The following is a 17,361-nucleotide window of genomic DNA, read 5'->3' as shown; positions in this document are numbered from 1 at the left end:
ACCATGTCTGCAAAGCAAATCGTTATTTAATTCAGTGAATAATTAAAGGCCCACAGTAGCCAGGTCAGCTAATCTGCTTAAACCATTGAAAAAGAAATTGAAACACCACAAGAAACCCTTGACCATCACCTTCAGAACTCTGAGTGGAAATGGAGAATAACACAATTCATCTTTTATTCTTCTCAACATGTGCCCATCAACTTATTCTCAGAGCCTTGTTTACCTCACTAGCACAAATTGCTCTGGCATTAACTCCAAGGCTAATTAGGATTTTACAATTTTTCCTCGCTGACTCCAGAATTATAAACATAATTCACAAAGAAGGATTCCAATAAGTATTTGCAAGAAGCCAAAAAAAAAAAAAAACTCTACTGAACAATTAAACAATAAAAAAAAAATCCTCCTTAGAAAATTCCCCCAATTTATTTACTCTCTGGATTAAAACTGTCAAGGAAAAAAGTAATCAAAAATGCAAATAATTGTCTCTGAAAACTTCTCAGAAAATATTGCCTGACATTAATTCCACTGTGGTGGCAGATAAAACGACAGACCTAGCCAAGATATAGGAGATGGCAACACAAAGTAGGTTGCATATCATTTCAGCGCAGCCCAGCAGACTGTGAGACCCTAGACTGAAAAGTTACTCACGCTGAAGAGAAGGAAATGATCCAGAAAAGGTCTGACTCTTTATTTACTGAAAACTTATGGCTCTCAGTGAAAGGCTCCTTGGGGGCACTTTTCATGGTTTTGGCAGAGCATTGAGTATCTAAGGGTTTAGAGCACCCAAATTATAGACTCATCTTATTTAGTTCTTACCTTCATACAGTACACTATTCTTGGTATGAACTTTATATAACAGATGAGAGGACTGCAGCTCAGGAGGGTTAAGTACTTCACTCACTTAATATAGCTAGTACATAAGAGACCCACCATTTGAATCCAGAGCTAGCTATTTCCAAGTTCAATACCCTTTCTACTACACCAGTATCTATCCACCAGGCTTCCTTCATGCTAAACTTCAGGAGCACCATTCATTTCACAATATATGGAGACATTTGAAATTGTACAGTGAACAACCTGCACAGTTCCAGATGACCAGCATGATCATAAACCTACCAGCTCAATAGAAAATTCTGGGAAGCCTTTAATATTTGCTAAGCTTTGGGTGTCATCCTAGACTAATTAAATTGGGTAATACAATTCACAGCAGGGTGGGAAAGCAGTTCACCATGCAGAAATTCCTTTGCAGCTTAGCTGCATACAGAAGAGGGTTACTCTCCCTCTTTGACCCTCCCTTTACCCCATCTGCCCCTTTTTTCTTTATGCAAATCTTTTTTTAACTTTTATTTAATGAATATAAATTTCCAAAGTACAGCTTATGGATTACAATGGCTTCCCCCCCCATAACTTCCCTCCCACCCGCAACCCTCCCCTTTCCCGCTCCCTCTCCCCTTCCATTCACATCAAGATTCATTTTCAATTCTCTTTATATACAGAAGATCAGTTTAGCATATATTAAGTAAATATTTCAACAGTTTTCTTTATGCAAATCTTGTTAGTTGCTCTGCATTCACTTAGCATCCTATGGGGTGGGGAAATTCAGTGGGCAAATACAAAATGGTTAAACACATTACAAAGTGAAGACACTGGATGACCCTGGACCCAGAGACAGCCCAGACGCAAGACTTTGGTTTCAGATGAGTTCAGATACATCCAGATGCAAAGTTGCCAATCCATTGCTGAATTAATACAGTCCACATTGTGTCTCTGTCCAGTAACAGTCAAACTAAAAGGAAGGGACAAACAAGCAAGCGAGGACTTCTGCATTGTTGCTCACTCGGCTCTATCTCTGTCCTCTTTGCAAGTGTATTGTAAGAGAATGGTCTTCCCTGTATGTACTCTGTGATGAAAGACCAGATCATCAAAGGTTCTGTCTAAACAGAGGGAATTCCAGGGATCCTTGGGCAAAGGACGTCATCTGCCACCTAATTGCCAACCTCAGTTTCTGCACAAAAAAAATGTCAAAGACAGCTGCAGCTTCCGGGCTGAATTTTGAGAGCAAACAATTGTGCAATTATCAATTTTGTTCTACTATACCTCTTGTGTACAAAGTATAAAGCTGTTCATATAAATTTTTGATGCACTGGTTATTCAGTGTTAGAATCTAAGTTGTCACTAGGATAATTAGACCAAAGCCTCCAGAATAAAATAATAATGAATATATGTATCTCAAACATTTGAATGCATTCTGGATCACAGAATGTGTCTATGTGCCCAAAACTGCCACCAATGTTTTACATCATTTTATGCTGGGGTCTACTTTTTAGTATATCTGTGATCCTGTTCTCAATCAGACACTAAGTCTCTAGATTAAACAACTTTTTTTTTTACCACTACTCTCCTCCAATCCCATTTTACACTGGTGATTCTCAACCATTGGCAATTCTGCCCATGACCCCCACCCCTGGGGACATATGGCAATATCTGGAGATGGACTTAAGTTGTTGGCATCTAGTGGGAAGAAGCCACCAATGCTGCACACAAAACAGTCCCCACAACAGACTGAATTCCTACCAGCCACAAATGGTGAGAATACTGAGGAGAGAAACCCTGGGAGCAGGCCTCCGGGTCTCTTATCTTCAATGGCTTCTCTGTGGCATTGCACCTCCCCCGGGTCATCCTCCCATCCCAGAGACACTTTTCAGAAATATAAGTGTGATTCCTCCGCCTGGCCCCGTCCTCAGGGTGGTGTACACCCATCCTTTCTCCCATGGTTCATGGCCTTCTGTGTTTCCTGATGCTCCAGGCAGTCTGAAGTGTGTGTGTTTCCCTAAGATGCCAAATCTTCCCACATCACCACAGTACAAGCTGGGCTGTTCCCGCTGCTGCAAGCAAGGCTTCTCTGGTTTTAGTGTGCGCTCTGGGCACCTTGTGAAAATGCAGATTCTGATTCAGGAGGTCTTGTGGAGGAGGAGCTTGAGACTGTACTTCCAAACCCTCCCAGGTAGGGGCCAGCATTGTGGCAAAGTGGGTCAAGCCACTGCCTGTGATGCCAGAATCCCATATGGGCACTGGTTCATGTTCTGCCTGCTCCACTTCCAATCCAGCTCCCTGCTAATAGTCTAGGAAAAGCAGCAGAAGATAGTCCAAGTGTTTAGGCCCCTGCAATCCATGTGGGAGACCCAGATGAAGCTCCTGGCTCCTGACTTTGGCCTGGCCCTGGCCATTGCAGCCATCTGGGGAATAAGCCAGTGGATGGAAGATTCTCTCTCTCCCACTCTCCTCTCTCTCTCTCTCTCTCTCTCTCTCTCTCTCTCTCTGTGTGTGTGTGTGTGTGTGTGTGTATCTTCCTTTCTCTCTGTAACTCTTACTTTCCAGTAAATAATCTTTAAAAAAAAATCTCCCAGAGAGTCCTAGTCTGTGACTATAGCTGGAATGGTTAGGATCAGGGACAGTGGTTCACACCCCTTAGTGGGCATCAGAATGACCCAGAAGACTGCAAAGGAAAGTTGCTAAGATTTACTCCAGATTTTCTTATTCAGTAGATCTAGGAAGGATGGCAAGAATTTGCATCTCTAACAAAGCTGTGATCTGAATTTTCACTAATAACAAAGGCTCAAGGCATCTGTCCTCTGCTTCCCATTCATCTGCTTCCTGCCTGACTTCCAGGTCACCTGCATCCTCTGCTGGGTTCTAGAGAGCTTTGTTAATGCCTCTGCCACTGCCAAGCCCCAGAGGGTGGCCAAGTGCTGGCATGTCCACCCATACCCACCACTCACCAGTGAGCTGAGCACAAGGACACCATCCTTGACTCCATGTCTCCCATATACATGGGGGCACTAATCAGGATTGTGCCTCTACTCCTAGAAAGCCTAGCAGGCATCCTGAAGACCCTTCAACACCTCTTTTATATTCCTGATTCTCTCTTATTGGTGCCCATAACACACCTCACAGCCATTTGAAGGACTCTGAGCTAGACCAACGTTGACTCTTTGTTGAAAAATGCCAGCTCCTAACCTTTCCTGCCCTGCTCTCTTCTCATACTTTCAACGGAGCAAAGCATCATAGAAACTACTGTCTTTCTGAAACCATGGCTCAGTAAGAAGTCATAGCTTTTGATTTATCACACATCCAGACATTTATGGAAGCCACTGTCTAAAGTCCTCCTGCTAGGGAAGCGTGGGGAGCTTTCCCTGTACTCTTCTCTGTCCCCCTGGGATGGGACCTTCTTTCTTTCCGGGCCCTGGATCCTGTCTCCCTTACTCTTCATTTCACTCCATGGTAGGATGGAATCATTTTGTTGGAAAATGCTCTTTATTTTCAAATCCTCTCCAAAGCACTTGGGTAGGAGTGTCAGGACAAAACCAAAAAAGGCAGGCTAAGCTCTTTGGGGAAAAGATAGAGACCAAGGTTTGCCATGAGTATGGGGATGACTGCTTGGATAAGGAAAAAGGAACCTTCTGGTCTGGGAACCAGCATACATCAAGGCACAGCTGCTTATGAATGAATAGGAACTGTGGGGACAGGAACAAGAAGTGTATTTAGGTAAATAAAATAGAACCAGATTCTCGAATAAGGAAGGTACAGAATCCAGACCATGCAAGGATGCTTAGAAGTGGGGAACCATTCCTTGAATCAAATTAACTCTTGATTTATTATCTTTTTTTTCTTTCTCTCCAGAAATATACTAGAAGTGGTGCTGGTATTTGTTCACTCCCATTCTTGGCCAAGATCTGTCAGAAAATTAAATTGTATGTATACTGTTTCTATATTATTTCTCTTCTGGAGCATGTGATAACATCTTTGTTTTGTCCCTGTTTCTGATGACTAAAAGGATTGGCTCAACACATGAATTGTACAGAAGCTAGAAGACAAATTAGCTCTGAGCAAAATCATTTTGGAAATATATTGAGTTGACCAGTAACTTGGAAAGTCACGGCTTGATTTGTACCCTGGGCTAGAATGCAGCCTGCCGATGAGACTCTACACATCTCTGCATTCATCGCCCCATACTCAGGGACAGCCCTTCCTTACCATGGAAGATACAGACTAGCTCAGCTCCTCATCTCAGGCATCTTTAGTCCAAGGAACTCATGAGGCTAGAAAAGGACTGTTGCCAGAAAAATGTGGCTCAGATATATATGAGCAGGATTTCAAATAGAGAGACACTGTCCAGAATTCTCAAGCCCCACCTCAATTTTAAATCTTATACTCCAGCTTCACTGTGAGTCTGGGATTATGTTAGATATCATTGTCATCACTGTCCAAAAGGATGAGAGTTGGGACAATGTTTTTTTTTTTTTTCCTTTGAAAATTGATAGAGGGCTAGTGCTGTGGTGCAGTGGGTTAAAGACCCAGCCTGCAGTTTCAGCATCCCATATGGGTGCCAGTTCAAGTCCTGGCTGCTCCACTTCTAATCCAGCTCTCTGCTATGGCCTGGGAATGCAGTGGAAGATGGTTCAAGTCCTTGGGCCCCTGAACCCATGTGGGAGTCCCAGAAGAAGCTCCAAGCTCCTGGCTTCAGATCAACTCAGCTCTGGCCGTTGCTGCCCATTTGAAGAGTGAACCAGCAGATGGAAGGCCTCTCTCTCTCTCTCTCTCTCGCTCTCGCTCTCGCTCTACCTCTCTCTCTGTAACTCTGTCTTTCAAATAAATAAAATAAAACTTGAAAAAAAGAGCACTGGCTCCAGAACCAGACTCTAGTATTATTAGTATATTGTTAGTATATTGTTTAGTATTATTAGTATATTATTTTCATTTTATTTGAAAGGCAGATAAACAGAGAGAAATAAATGTAAACAGAGAGAGATCTTTTATCCACTGGTTCACTCTAAATGCCTGCAACAGCCATGGCTGGGCCAGGCCAATGCCAGGAGCCTGGAACTCAATCCAGTTCTCCAATGTGGGTGGCAAGGACTCAAGTACTTAGCCATCATTTGCTGCCTCCCAGCATGAAGCCAGATTGGAAGCAGAGGAGCCTGGACTTGAACCAGGCACTCTGATATAGGATGCAGGCATCCCAAAATGTGTCTTAACTATTGCTCCAAATGCCCATCCCTGCTCAGCTCCTTCTAACATGATGGCTGCTGCTGTTGCTAATACCAGATACTATATGGGCACTGCTCCAGGTTTTTGGTGCTGAACTCTCAGTATGTTTCCTCACTTACTTTTCACAAATCTGTGAATTAAGGATGATGATGATGATGATGATGATGATGATTCTCACTTCACAGAGAAGGAAACAGATCCTTAAAGGAGTAACTTCTCCCAGGCCACCAAGGACCCATGATACATCCCCAGGTGTACTTGACCCCATAAATATATGTTTTGGAATATACATATTTTGGACTTCTTTGTAAAGCTTCTCTTGAGTCAACTTTGGGAGCTTAAGCTTCTTAACATCTCTAAGCCTCGGCTTCTTAAAACCTAAAATTAGAGTATAATCAAGTTCTGGCTATATTTCTGAATTATCAGGGATTTTAAAATCCAGATTCCTTTGCCCCAGACCTCTTAGTTGCCCTGAAGTTCTCCAGGCAGTTCTTAGGAAATTGGACCCCATACCTGAACTCCTGGTTGTCTATGTCCTCCCAAGCCCCACCCCACCAGCTCTCACCTTCTAGCTCAAGCATCAGACTATGAATGCTACATGGACAAGTGATGTTTTGATGACTCAGAACTGTGTTCCTTAGCTATGAGACATCCACTTAGACCCCTAGCCACTAGTCTGTTTCTTTTATTCTTGTTTTGCCGTAGAAACTTGTATAAACCTCACCTATCCCAGTCCAGCCTACCTCTCACTGACCAGGGTTAGATCTCACCGGAGAATTCCAGAGTTGGGAGTCTGGCTGCACATCTGCACTGAGAGCCTAGATTACTCTCTTATGGCTACTATTAGAAAATACCACAACTGAGTGACCTAGAAGAACAGAACTTATTGTCTCCCAGCTCTGGAGGTGAGAAGTTTGAAATCCAGGTATGAGCAGGGCCAGGTTCTGAGACACTAGGCAGGATCCTTCCTGCCTGTTCCAGCTTCCACAGGTGGCTAGCACTCCTTGGCGTGCAGCTGCATCACTCTGGTCTCTGTCTCCATCATCACATGGCCATCCTCTCTGTGTCTCTGTCTTTTCTTCTTAGGACAGAAGTGACTGGATTAGAGCCTATCCTAATAACCTCATCCTTACTCGATTACATCTGCAAAGCCTCTGTTTCCAAGTAAGGTCATATCCACAGGGAGCAGCGGTCAAGAGTTTGATGTATCTTTGTAATGAACACAAGCTGACCCTTAACAGAGGTCCTTTTCTTAGGTTCTATCACCCTTCATGAATGAACTTGAAGGTTAAACCCACTGGCCATCCCCCGCCTATCATGCCAGTTTCTGGGAAGAAGGGGAGGCTATGTTTGACTCACACTGAGAGCTTCTTGGAGATCCAAGAATTACAAACTTTCCCTGGATCTTCTGCTGGCAGAGCCCTGGCCAACCAGCTGAGCAAAGCGCTGGCCTGGATCCCAGAAGCAGCAGCATCACCCCTTTTCATGAATTGGGGGAGACGTGGAGAGCATGAGGTGGAGAGGAAAGAGCAGACATGAAAGAAGATGATGGGAGGCTGAGGTGCAGCCAACCCTCCAGGCTCCCCACCACCAAGCCTGGCTCATGCCGAACTGAGATCCCCACCCCCTCCTTGCCAAATACATCATTGCATTTTGTGTCCGATGTGTGCCAGCAGGGCCCAGCAGGGCCAGTATGACTCTCCAATTGAGCCACAGTGGAAAAAATTGAATTTAAGAGCATCTGTGACCAGGGATTTTCTTGGCCTAATTTAAAAAGGGAATAATTCATTTACAACAACAAAAAAAATCAGAATTATGTTTTTCTTCTTTCTAAAACTCATTATGCTTCAAGTATAATTTGTACCAGATGATAGTTTGCTCAGTGCTTTATGACTTTCAAATCACACTTAAATGCAACCTCATTTATTCTTCAAAACAACCTGTGGTCCAGTAATAGCAATGATAGCTCTAAGTCGTCTGATACTATCTCTGCCCTAAAGCCTATTGTAAATGCAGCCCTACTGGGCAGGCACCAGTATTCTCTCCTTTCCAAAGGGAGGAAACCATTTGCCCAAGGTCCCAGAGTTGTAATGGATAAATCTGACCTCTGAACCCAGCATTCTGGTTCCCAGTGACTGCTGGGTTCCTCCTCCTACTCTTTAGATGAGCAGGTAGGTTTGCACCTGCCTGACCCAGCAGCACAGAGGCAGTAGGATCAGAAACAAGACCTGCATATCTTCTGTTGTGCAGTCCTCTGGTCAAATCACTCCAGGAGGAATCCTGGTCCTGTTTAGTGCCTCTCCCTGTTCCTATCCTCTTGGTGTAATGCCTTCGAAATGTCCTGGAGGTGTCCCCACCTATGGGAAGTGTTCCAGCTCCTCCCTACCTTCATTTGCTTATACAGTCCACCTCTCTGCTCCTGGCCCCACCTCACGATCACTACCACCCTGTGCTTAGGTGCCCCTCCCCCACTGCTCTCCTATACTGCCCAGAAGCTCCTGGGACACCATGTCTTAGTGAATTTGTTCTCCCTGGCCCCTCCCCCAGAGTTGGGCATTAGTAAGAACCTCATGAAGAAATGAAGGGATAAAGGAAGAAAAGGCAATACTTATTTAAAATTTGTATTTGACAGATAGAGTTAGACAGTGAGAGAGAGAGAGAGAGAGAGAGAGAGAGAGAGAAAGGCCTTCATTCCATTGGTTCACCCCCAAAATGGCCACCATGGCCGGAACTATACAGATCCAAAGCAAGGAGCCAGGTGCTTCTTCCTGGTCTCCCACTTGGGTGCAGGGGCCCAAGCACTTGGGCCATCCTCCGCTGCCTTCCTGGGGCCACAGCAGAGAGCTGGACTGGAAGAGGAGCAACAAGGACTAGAATCCGGCGTCTACATGGGATGCTGGCACTACAGGTGGAGGATTAACCAAGTGAGCCATGGCGCCAGCCCCAAAAGGCAATACTTTACCATTTAAAAAGAAGGAAAGGTATAGGATACCAGGTAACTACCACGATGTGAACAAATTTTTTATCATTTTTTATCTCAATTCACAGTGCCCAAGTACTATCTTTTTATTATTAAATCAATGGGAAGTCAGGAAGGTCCCCTCTTTTAATCTCTAGTCATTTCTATTAATTTCTATATGTATGAACCACATATATAATATTTCACACAAACACAAATAGACTATCATATCCCATGTTAATCATGCATTTAACTCATTAAATTATTTCTTTTCCTTTTTCACTTGCTCCTTCTTCCCAATGCCCTGCTCTTCCTCCTCACCTCCATCACCAAGGTGAGCACACAGATTGGGGTGTGTCCTTCCATGGCTTCTCTTTCTCATTTCATCTTATAGAGACCTATATAACATACCCACATACATAAGCAACTGACCCACACCCAGCCCTCAAGTGCTGCCTGGGACTCAAACACAAGGCAGGGACGTGTAAAGATTTATTCTTTTTTCTTTTGTCATAATGCCCCAGTGTTGTGGGATTGGAGCTAAACAGCTTAGCATTATGTAGTGAATAATATTCAGCTGCAAGTACAGTTGCTCACTAGATCAAGCCTGTTCTTTCAACATCTGGCAAGAACTGGGTAGAGAACAAAATTGGATAGAATATTGTAAATTAAAAGCTTGAAAATCTGAAGAGGGTCCATAGGCTGGAGCTGGAATATCTCTGGAAACCCAATGTGACAACAGCAAACACCTGACTGCTATGGCCTCAGCTTCCTAATTGTTACAACTGCACATAATAACAACAAGAACTAATGTCCTCTGAGTCTATATCCTATGTTTGGCATGGTTCTTCATGGTATAGTCATATCAACTTATTTACTTTTCTAATAGCTCTAGGAAGAAGCCACTGATATTGGCTGCATTTTACAAATGAGGAAACTGTCAAACAATTTAGCCTCAGAAATAAATAATTTTCCTAAGGTCAGCTAGCACATAGATATCAAACCTGGGATTCAATCCGAGAGAGTCTAATTTCAGAACCCAGGCTACGTTAAGGGGATTCTCATGGCTTTTCCTTCTTACAAGTATGCCCTTCCTCCAATCATTTCCCTTGAAAATTGCTTCTCACTCTTTTGGTTTCACTTTAAGATCACCTCCTTCGATAGAGCTGGAAATCTTTTCCCTCTAGGCACACAACTCTTTAATAGTATTTTAGCCACAGTGGTGTAGTTGTGTACTGATGCATCATTTTCCGTACCCATCATGAAGCTACTCGAGTGTAGGAAATGGGTCTTGTAGTCCTCCCTAGGTGTTCATACAATGCCTGGCACATAGCAGGGACTCCAAAAATGTCTGTGGAATGATGAATGAGTGAATGAATGAATGAACATTTCAATATATAACCAGGTACCTATAAGAATACACAAAATATAAAATTTTAGTTCACTTTTGCAGAAATAATTTTAATAAAAATCAACAATGTATTTTCTAAAACCAGAGAGTCAGATGTGCTTTAGAAATAAAAGTTAATCATGTTTTAGGAAAGTAACATATGGCAGCCATACTATAACTCACCTAACACTCCCAGCCTCTTCTGTTGTGCAGTCCTCTGGTCAAATCACTCCAGGAGGAATGTGGCTGGTGCCTTAAACCCTAACTCATCTAACCTCATAGATGAATAATTTTATGTTTCAGCAGTGAAGTGCATGAATGTTCGCAAGGATGCTACGGTGCAAGTCACATGTTACAGATAGAAAATTAGACTTCAGGAGGTCCAACTGCTTTTCTAGGATCTCAGCAGTAGGAAGGAGATAGTAGATGAAGCTGGGATACAAACTGTTGACTCTAGAGCCTTTACTGGCCCTCCACACCCCTCTGAATATCTGTCAAGATTACTTCAACTTGTAGGGCTGACTCCTCTTTCTAACACTAAAAGGGAGCTGCCATGTTTCCAGGGTAGGGAGGTAGGAAGGGCTGGTTATAAGATCTCAGCTTGCATTTCCTTCTTCACAGTGTCCTGGATACCAAAGGAACTGCCAGAGATGAGAGTTTACCTTTCACTTCCCCCTCCCCACCTTCCACATGCTCATTCATCCCAGAGTTGTCCTCTCTAGAAACAGAACATGTCAGGTCTTTCATTCAGAAGGGAGTTTGTATTAGGAACCAGTTATAAAAGCATTGAAAAGACTGAAGGAGAGAAGAGGAGGTGAGGCACCTGTTACCACTACAGGAAACAGCTAGCACCCCAGGATGATCAGAGGAAGCAAAAGGAAGGAAGTGGAGTTGTCAGAGCTCAGGAGGCCACTCATGACTGACTTGCTAGGAGCACCAAAAGGAGGCCACAAGAGCCAGAGCTGGAGCCTGCAAACAGGAGTTTCCCTGGGTGCTGAGATCCCTGGGAGGAGCCACTGTGGCCACAGCTGGGGGCTCCAAAAGGAGCATTAAGAGGGAGAGAGAGAGAGAGAGAGAGAGAGAGAGAGAGAGAGAGAAACAACTGCTTCTCCTGCTCTCTCTTTCCATCAGGGCCAGCTCCAGCTGACAAGGGAGACTACTAAGTGCATTTTGCAAAACTCCAAGCCCCAGAATTACACAGCAGAACCCAGGCTAGATAGCCACAGAGGCCAGTATAACCAGCATGGTTCCTGTGGTGTTTTACCAGAGAGGCCTATAACCTGGACTTCTGATGAGTCCACCATTCCAGAGTTCTTAAGTAGGTTCCACACTCCCAGTTGGGCTCCACATTGTTCTGGGGGCACTCATTTTTCTAACGCACTCAGAACTTCTTAGATAACCTTGGTTCAAAAGATCACATAAGGGGCTGGTGCTGTGGCATAGCAAGTAAAGCTGCTGCCTGCAGCACTGGCATTCTATATGGGCACCAGTTCGAGTCCTCACAGCTGCAGCTCCACTTCCGATCCAGCTTCCTACTAATGCACCTGAGAATGTAGCAGAGGATAGTCCAAATGCCTGGATCCATGCACCTACATAGGAGACCCAGATGAAGCTCCTGGCTCCTCTCTTTGGCCTGGCCCAGACCTGGCTGTTGTGGCTATCTGGGGAGTGAACCAATGAATGGAAGACTTTTCTCTCTCTCTCTCTCTCTCTCTCTCTCTCTCTCTCTCTCTCTCTGCCTTTGCCTCTCGCTCTCTGTGGCTCTTTCAAACAAAACAAAACATCTAGCAAGTGCTGTAGAGGATCACATTCTAGGGCTCCAGGAATATTGCATCTGCACACAACTGTATTACTCTGCTCCCCAGTGAGTGCTATACCTACGTGGAAAGCAGTGCGTGTCACTTAGAAGCCAGGAAAGGTCTTGGAGTGAGGCTCTAGGGAAATTCTTTCTTGTTCAGTGAATTTTCTTGGCCATCACATTGGAATTCTTGGTTTCCCAGGCTCAGAGTGAAAGTTGCCAGTCAATGACAACTAAATGTCTTGAAGTTCTCAGAGTAAGTGGTTTAAAGGAATGAAATATTTAAAAAAAACTTCAATAACAGATGTATAAAATGGCACCAATTTAATTTGTAGTGTTGAGTTCATTGATTGGATCCAAAATACAGTCTTCTATCCTTGGGGCGGTGGGGGAAGGTTGGGGGAGGAGACACAGCATTAATATCCCATGCCCTATAAAACATCATTTCTCCCTACAGCCAAGTTAAATATCAGAGAGAAAGCATCTCCAAGGAAACAACAGAGTTTGGCAAAACTTTCTTGGTGCTCTTAGGTATACAACCAGACCTTAAATTTTACTATGAGAACAGCCCTCTGTCATATAAACTCAGTATAGCAATATCTGAAAATGTATCTGTTTTTGCAAATATCATTTCTTCTTTTCTTAGCTCACTAGGTGTTTTGTTTTCTTCTTTCTAGAGCTATAAAAAATTCTGTGCCAATCAAAGATGTAGATTCAGACAAATATAGCATTTTTCCAGTAAGTATTGTTGAGGATAACCAGATATTCACTAAATATTGCATTACTTCCTACAAATCTCTTTTCTTTAATAAGACTGAATTTCATTTGAATGTATTATTAATTAATTTGATGAACAATACGTCATTCATTATGCCACAGGGCTTTTGAGTGTCATAATAATACCTAGACTGTTACAATCAATCTTGGGCCCAGACTGGTTTTGTTTCCTATCTTTTGTTTCCATTCCCAGCTAGAATTCTTCATGGGGACTTAGTTACTTTAAATGATATAGTAAATTATTTTGAAGATTTTTAAACCTACTTTAGTTTACTTTATTAAAATGTCTGTGCTTGTACTTAATTCAGAGCTGTTAGGATGTCAGGATGTTCTTTGTGAAAGCAAATAAGCTGGTAGCATGTCATACACACATCTCAAATTTGACGAATATCAAATAGACTACTTGGGAACAGAAGAAATAAAAACACTGTGTGACATTATTATGACTTAATTCTTTCAGATCAGCCGGGTCAAAAATATAAATGTACATAATGAACAATTTGGCTAGAGATTTTTAAATTATCCTATAAAGTGATTAATTACTTGAACAAGTTGATTGTTTCTGAGGTTGAGAATATTGATGGTTAAACAGGAATTTCAGGAAGTTGGATAGTCCTGCTGTTTCGAGAAGTGCATGGAGACGCGCATGTGTAAAAATGCACATGTACCCAGAGACAGAATCACCTGCCCACACATCTGTGACACACAAAAATACCCATGTGCGTACTCACATGTCCCATCCATGCACACACACATTCACAAACATGCACCGCCCCCCCCCCCCACACACACACAAGCTCACATATGCACACACTACTACCTGTTATTTGCTTGGGTGGTATCATGTCCTATCCTATTGATCTTAATGTTCTTAGTGGTCCTCAGTGTTCTTAGGTTGTATTTTAGTTTAAAACTGCAGAATTCCAGTCTCCCTCCTGGAAAACAGCAAAGCAGGACTGAACCTCTCCTCTGTGTGTGTGTGTGTGTCAATTTCAGACACTGCGGGGCTATCACTGGCGAGGGAGAGATTGTAACGACAGCGACAAGACAGTGTATCCAGGCAGAAGGTAATTGTCTCAGCTGGTCACTGATTTTGAAAATTGCCTTCTAAAAATAGGCAGGAGGCATAATTTCTTGCCCTAGCATAGGGGATTCCCACTTCAGAAAGAAAAGACTTCTGTGTCCCAATGGAAGAAAGCTCAACAGTCCTTCATTTGCCCATGAAATGCTTACCAAACGCCAACGACTTGCATGATGTTGGGCAGTAAGGAACACAAAAATATGCTTGTTATCATGGAATTTACAGTCTAGTGGGGGAACCAGGCAAGTAAATGACCAATGTGGACATTAATCCAGCCTCCTGCCCTCCTGCACAAGTTCAAATGTAGGATATGTTCCCAAACAGTGGCCTGTCTCCACAGGAGTCAGGACGAATGAATGGAAAGCACAGCACACTTTAGCCCTGGGTTGAGTGAGGTCTAGCGAATCACATCTTTGACTTGAAAACATGGATATGCCAACATTTACCCTACCTTTGACTACAGAGCCAAAGCACAGACTAACCAGATGTTTAGGCAGTTTAGTTGTACAATTTTTATGACTTTGCCTATCTAAATGAAATCAACGGCAGATTTGTGCATTAAATTCCTTGGCACCATTGCACAGAAATAGAGTCTACAAATAGAGTCAATCATGGAAAACACTGGATTTGGCCAAGGGGTTCCCAGCAAATATCCAAACCAAGGTTAGTGCAGAAAGGATGAGTAGGCGATTCTTGCATCATAACACATAGAAGTATGTGGCACTCTTCCTGAAACAACTCTGCTGCCCCTCCATGATTTTTTGTGTAGCACTCACTCATTTATTCATTCTTGAAACTAACACTACTGAGAAATGAGAATATGCCAAAGACCAGTGTTGATGTTTTCTCTGTAGGCCAGACAACTGGGATGCACATCGGGATTCAAACTGTAATGGCATTTGGGTAAGCAACCAAATTCAAACTTAACCCTGTTCTCTTAATTCTGCCTCCCCGCTCCCCAAAGTGTCTATTTGCTTTAGCAAGATCTATGGAAGAAGTTGGCAGCTTAAAGTGGCTCTTTTCCTGCTGCTTGGAAGATTGGTGTAGAATTCCAATTGCATGTGAAGAGTGTCAATGATGTAATGAGAATTAAGGCTCCCTCTGTCATGGCCCCTTTAAGCTGTGCTTAAGGTCATCCACATCTAATCCCTTTACTCTGTTTTGAACAGTGTGAAATGAAATGGGGAGTTATGTTAGCAATTTTACAGCAAACCAAACAGCTATTGGAGCAAACTATACACTGTCATCATTTTGATGCAGCCAATGTTTCCTATTTCATAAGCCTAGTCAGGCAGAGCAGAAATTACCCTGTATTTACCCTACTACTCCCACCTTGAGGCATTGAATTCTGGTGTCCTAGTTTCCTGGAAATAATGGCCTTGCAGCTTCTAGGTAGAGAAAAGGGAAGGAAAGGGGAAACCTGACCAATATTTATCTGTGGACAGCAGTAGCAGCAGACCAAAGTTTTGTAGGATCTTAAGCCATTCTCCAGGACACTAATTCCCTGAGCTCACACAAATAATCACCTATTGCATGCATTTCAGTCCCGTGGCTTTTAGGATACGGAAAAAATAACAGACATCTGTGCCCCAGCCCACTCCACCCACTCAATTCTCAGTCATTCTGATTTTTCATGGAGGAGAAGAAGACCCAGAGGTTAATGTATCAAGACCCTCAGGCAGCTCTTGTTCTGATAACCCAAACTCCATTGTCATGTTGTAAGGCAAAGGATGCTGATCAGTAGGCAGAGCTGCTGTCTTTGTTCCATGGCCCCAGTCCTGCCTTGGATGTGGTGTGTGATTCCATGTAAGATGAAGGGCCAAGCAAGCCCAATGGAAACTCACCATAAACTCATGGAAGCAAAACTCAGAGCTCATAGTCAGTCACCTGCATCCCTATTCCTGTCCACAGAGGAAATGTGACGCTCAGAATCACAAAATCTTGAACAAGGAGAGGGCTTTACAACCATCAAGTCTACACTGCCCAAATTGTGTCCTCAGGACTCTAGAGTTGAGTGTGATGTTGATAGGCATAGGGGTAGGGGCTTTATCATCCCCTTAAGTTTAGGAAATACTGGGTCAAATAGATGACTAGTTCTGTTTATTTCCTGATTTCTCAGAATCTTTAATGTTTTAATGTGAACAGGAAGCCTCAAGTCCAAGAGAGTAAACATACTCTTCCCAACAACACATCTATAACAAGCAAACCCTTTCATCTTAAAATAGTACTAGCATCCCTCCTAGTTCAGTGTGGGATGGGGGTGGAGTGGAAAGCAATTGGCCCTGGCTGAGAATGGCTGCCCCCCCCCCAAAATCAATATTTGGGTAATGGAGATGTAGGAACATTTAGAGTTCCAGCTCAGAAACTGCAGTACCTGCCCTGCCTTGGCCTCCCAGACACTTAACGGGTCTTGATGCTCCAAGGAGTGAGTCCTGGGCTGGACCGCTCTCGCGGAATTCTGCTGTGCATCCTTCTGAATGAGAAGCAGCCGTTTCCGGAACTCTCCTTGTCACCTGCCCCCCAGTTCCCCTTAGTCTCACTCACTCACTCACTCACTCACTCACAGGAAGTGTGGCCATTTTAGATTAGGGGCTCACAAGACATCAAAGCACTTTACTGACTGTAAAGTCATCTGGGAAGGAGTTAGTGTATGTGTCTCACAAATTTAAAACAGAATGCTAATCTCCCCATTTCTCCTTTCAAGGGTGTTGATCCAAAAGATGGAATTCCATATGAGAAGAAATTCTGTGAAGGTATGAACTGTACAAGCCAAGGTTATGATATAATATCATTATGATACAATATTCTTTCCTAGTCTGAGTGAAATTGAAATGAACAGACTACCTCTATGAAGAAGTGCCTGATGCTAGAATTTATTTCAAGTTGGCCGATTTACATTTGTTTTTGTGACAGATCAGGAAAAGACATGGAAATGGTGTAGAAAAGGAGGTGGAATCTGGAAAATGCAAAATGACTTGTTTAATTCACTCTTTTCCTTGGGGTTTGGCAACCATAATGAGAATGGTAGAGGAGCCTGCAGGATGAATAACATAATAGCAGAAATCCAGGACTTGTCCAAATAAGCAAACAACTGAACATTTTAATGTTTTGCATTCTCTTCTCGATGTGCAGCAAGTTCAGGTAACTGGACTTGCATTAATGGAACAACCCTTGTTATCAACTGGGCTAAAGATGCAAGTCTGATTATCTTGAAGAAAACATCGAAGTGATAGCCTTGGGAATAGATAAGCAAGCTCCTCACCCTAAAAGCCCAAATGCCACCAGTACTGTGAGAAGCCTCACCACCC

General features: G+C 43.2%; 1 protein-coding gene and 1 long non-coding RNA gene across 5 annotated transcripts in view; one reads left to right on the top strand and one right to left on the bottom strand.

Annotated features, from left to right (window-relative positions):
- The window catches only part of AOAH (acyloxyacyl hydrolase), a 192,075-nt gene that overhangs the window by 84,383 nt on the left and 90,331 nt on the right, over positions 1–17,361 (top strand). For all 4 annotated transcript variants that reach the window (XM_089314993.1, XM_070058395.2, NM_001082025.1 and 1 more), the window contains 5 exon segments: positions 4,681–4,751; positions 12,873–12,933; positions 13,969–14,039; positions 14,908–14,956; positions 16,758–16,806. In XM_089314993.1, coding sequence (XP_089171119.1) covers positions 4,681–4,751; positions 12,873–12,933; positions 13,969–14,039; positions 14,908–14,956; positions 16,758–16,806 — 301 coding nt within the window.
- The window catches only part of LOC127492612 (uncharacterized), a 107,140-nt gene that overhangs the window by 19,421 nt on the left and 70,358 nt on the right, over positions 1–17,361 (bottom strand). The gene's annotated exons all lie outside the window — the stretch shown is intronic.

This window comes from Oryctolagus cuniculus, chromosome 16, assembly GCF_051225735.1.
Source record: "Oryctolagus cuniculus isolate XC-2025 breed Fujian yellow rabbit chromosome 16, ASM5122573v1, whole genome shotgun sequence".
Classification (NCBI taxonomy): Eukaryota; Metazoa; Chordata; class Mammalia; order Lagomorpha; family Leporidae; genus Oryctolagus; species Oryctolagus cuniculus.
This window is presented reverse-complemented; position numbering and strand designations above follow the sequence as displayed.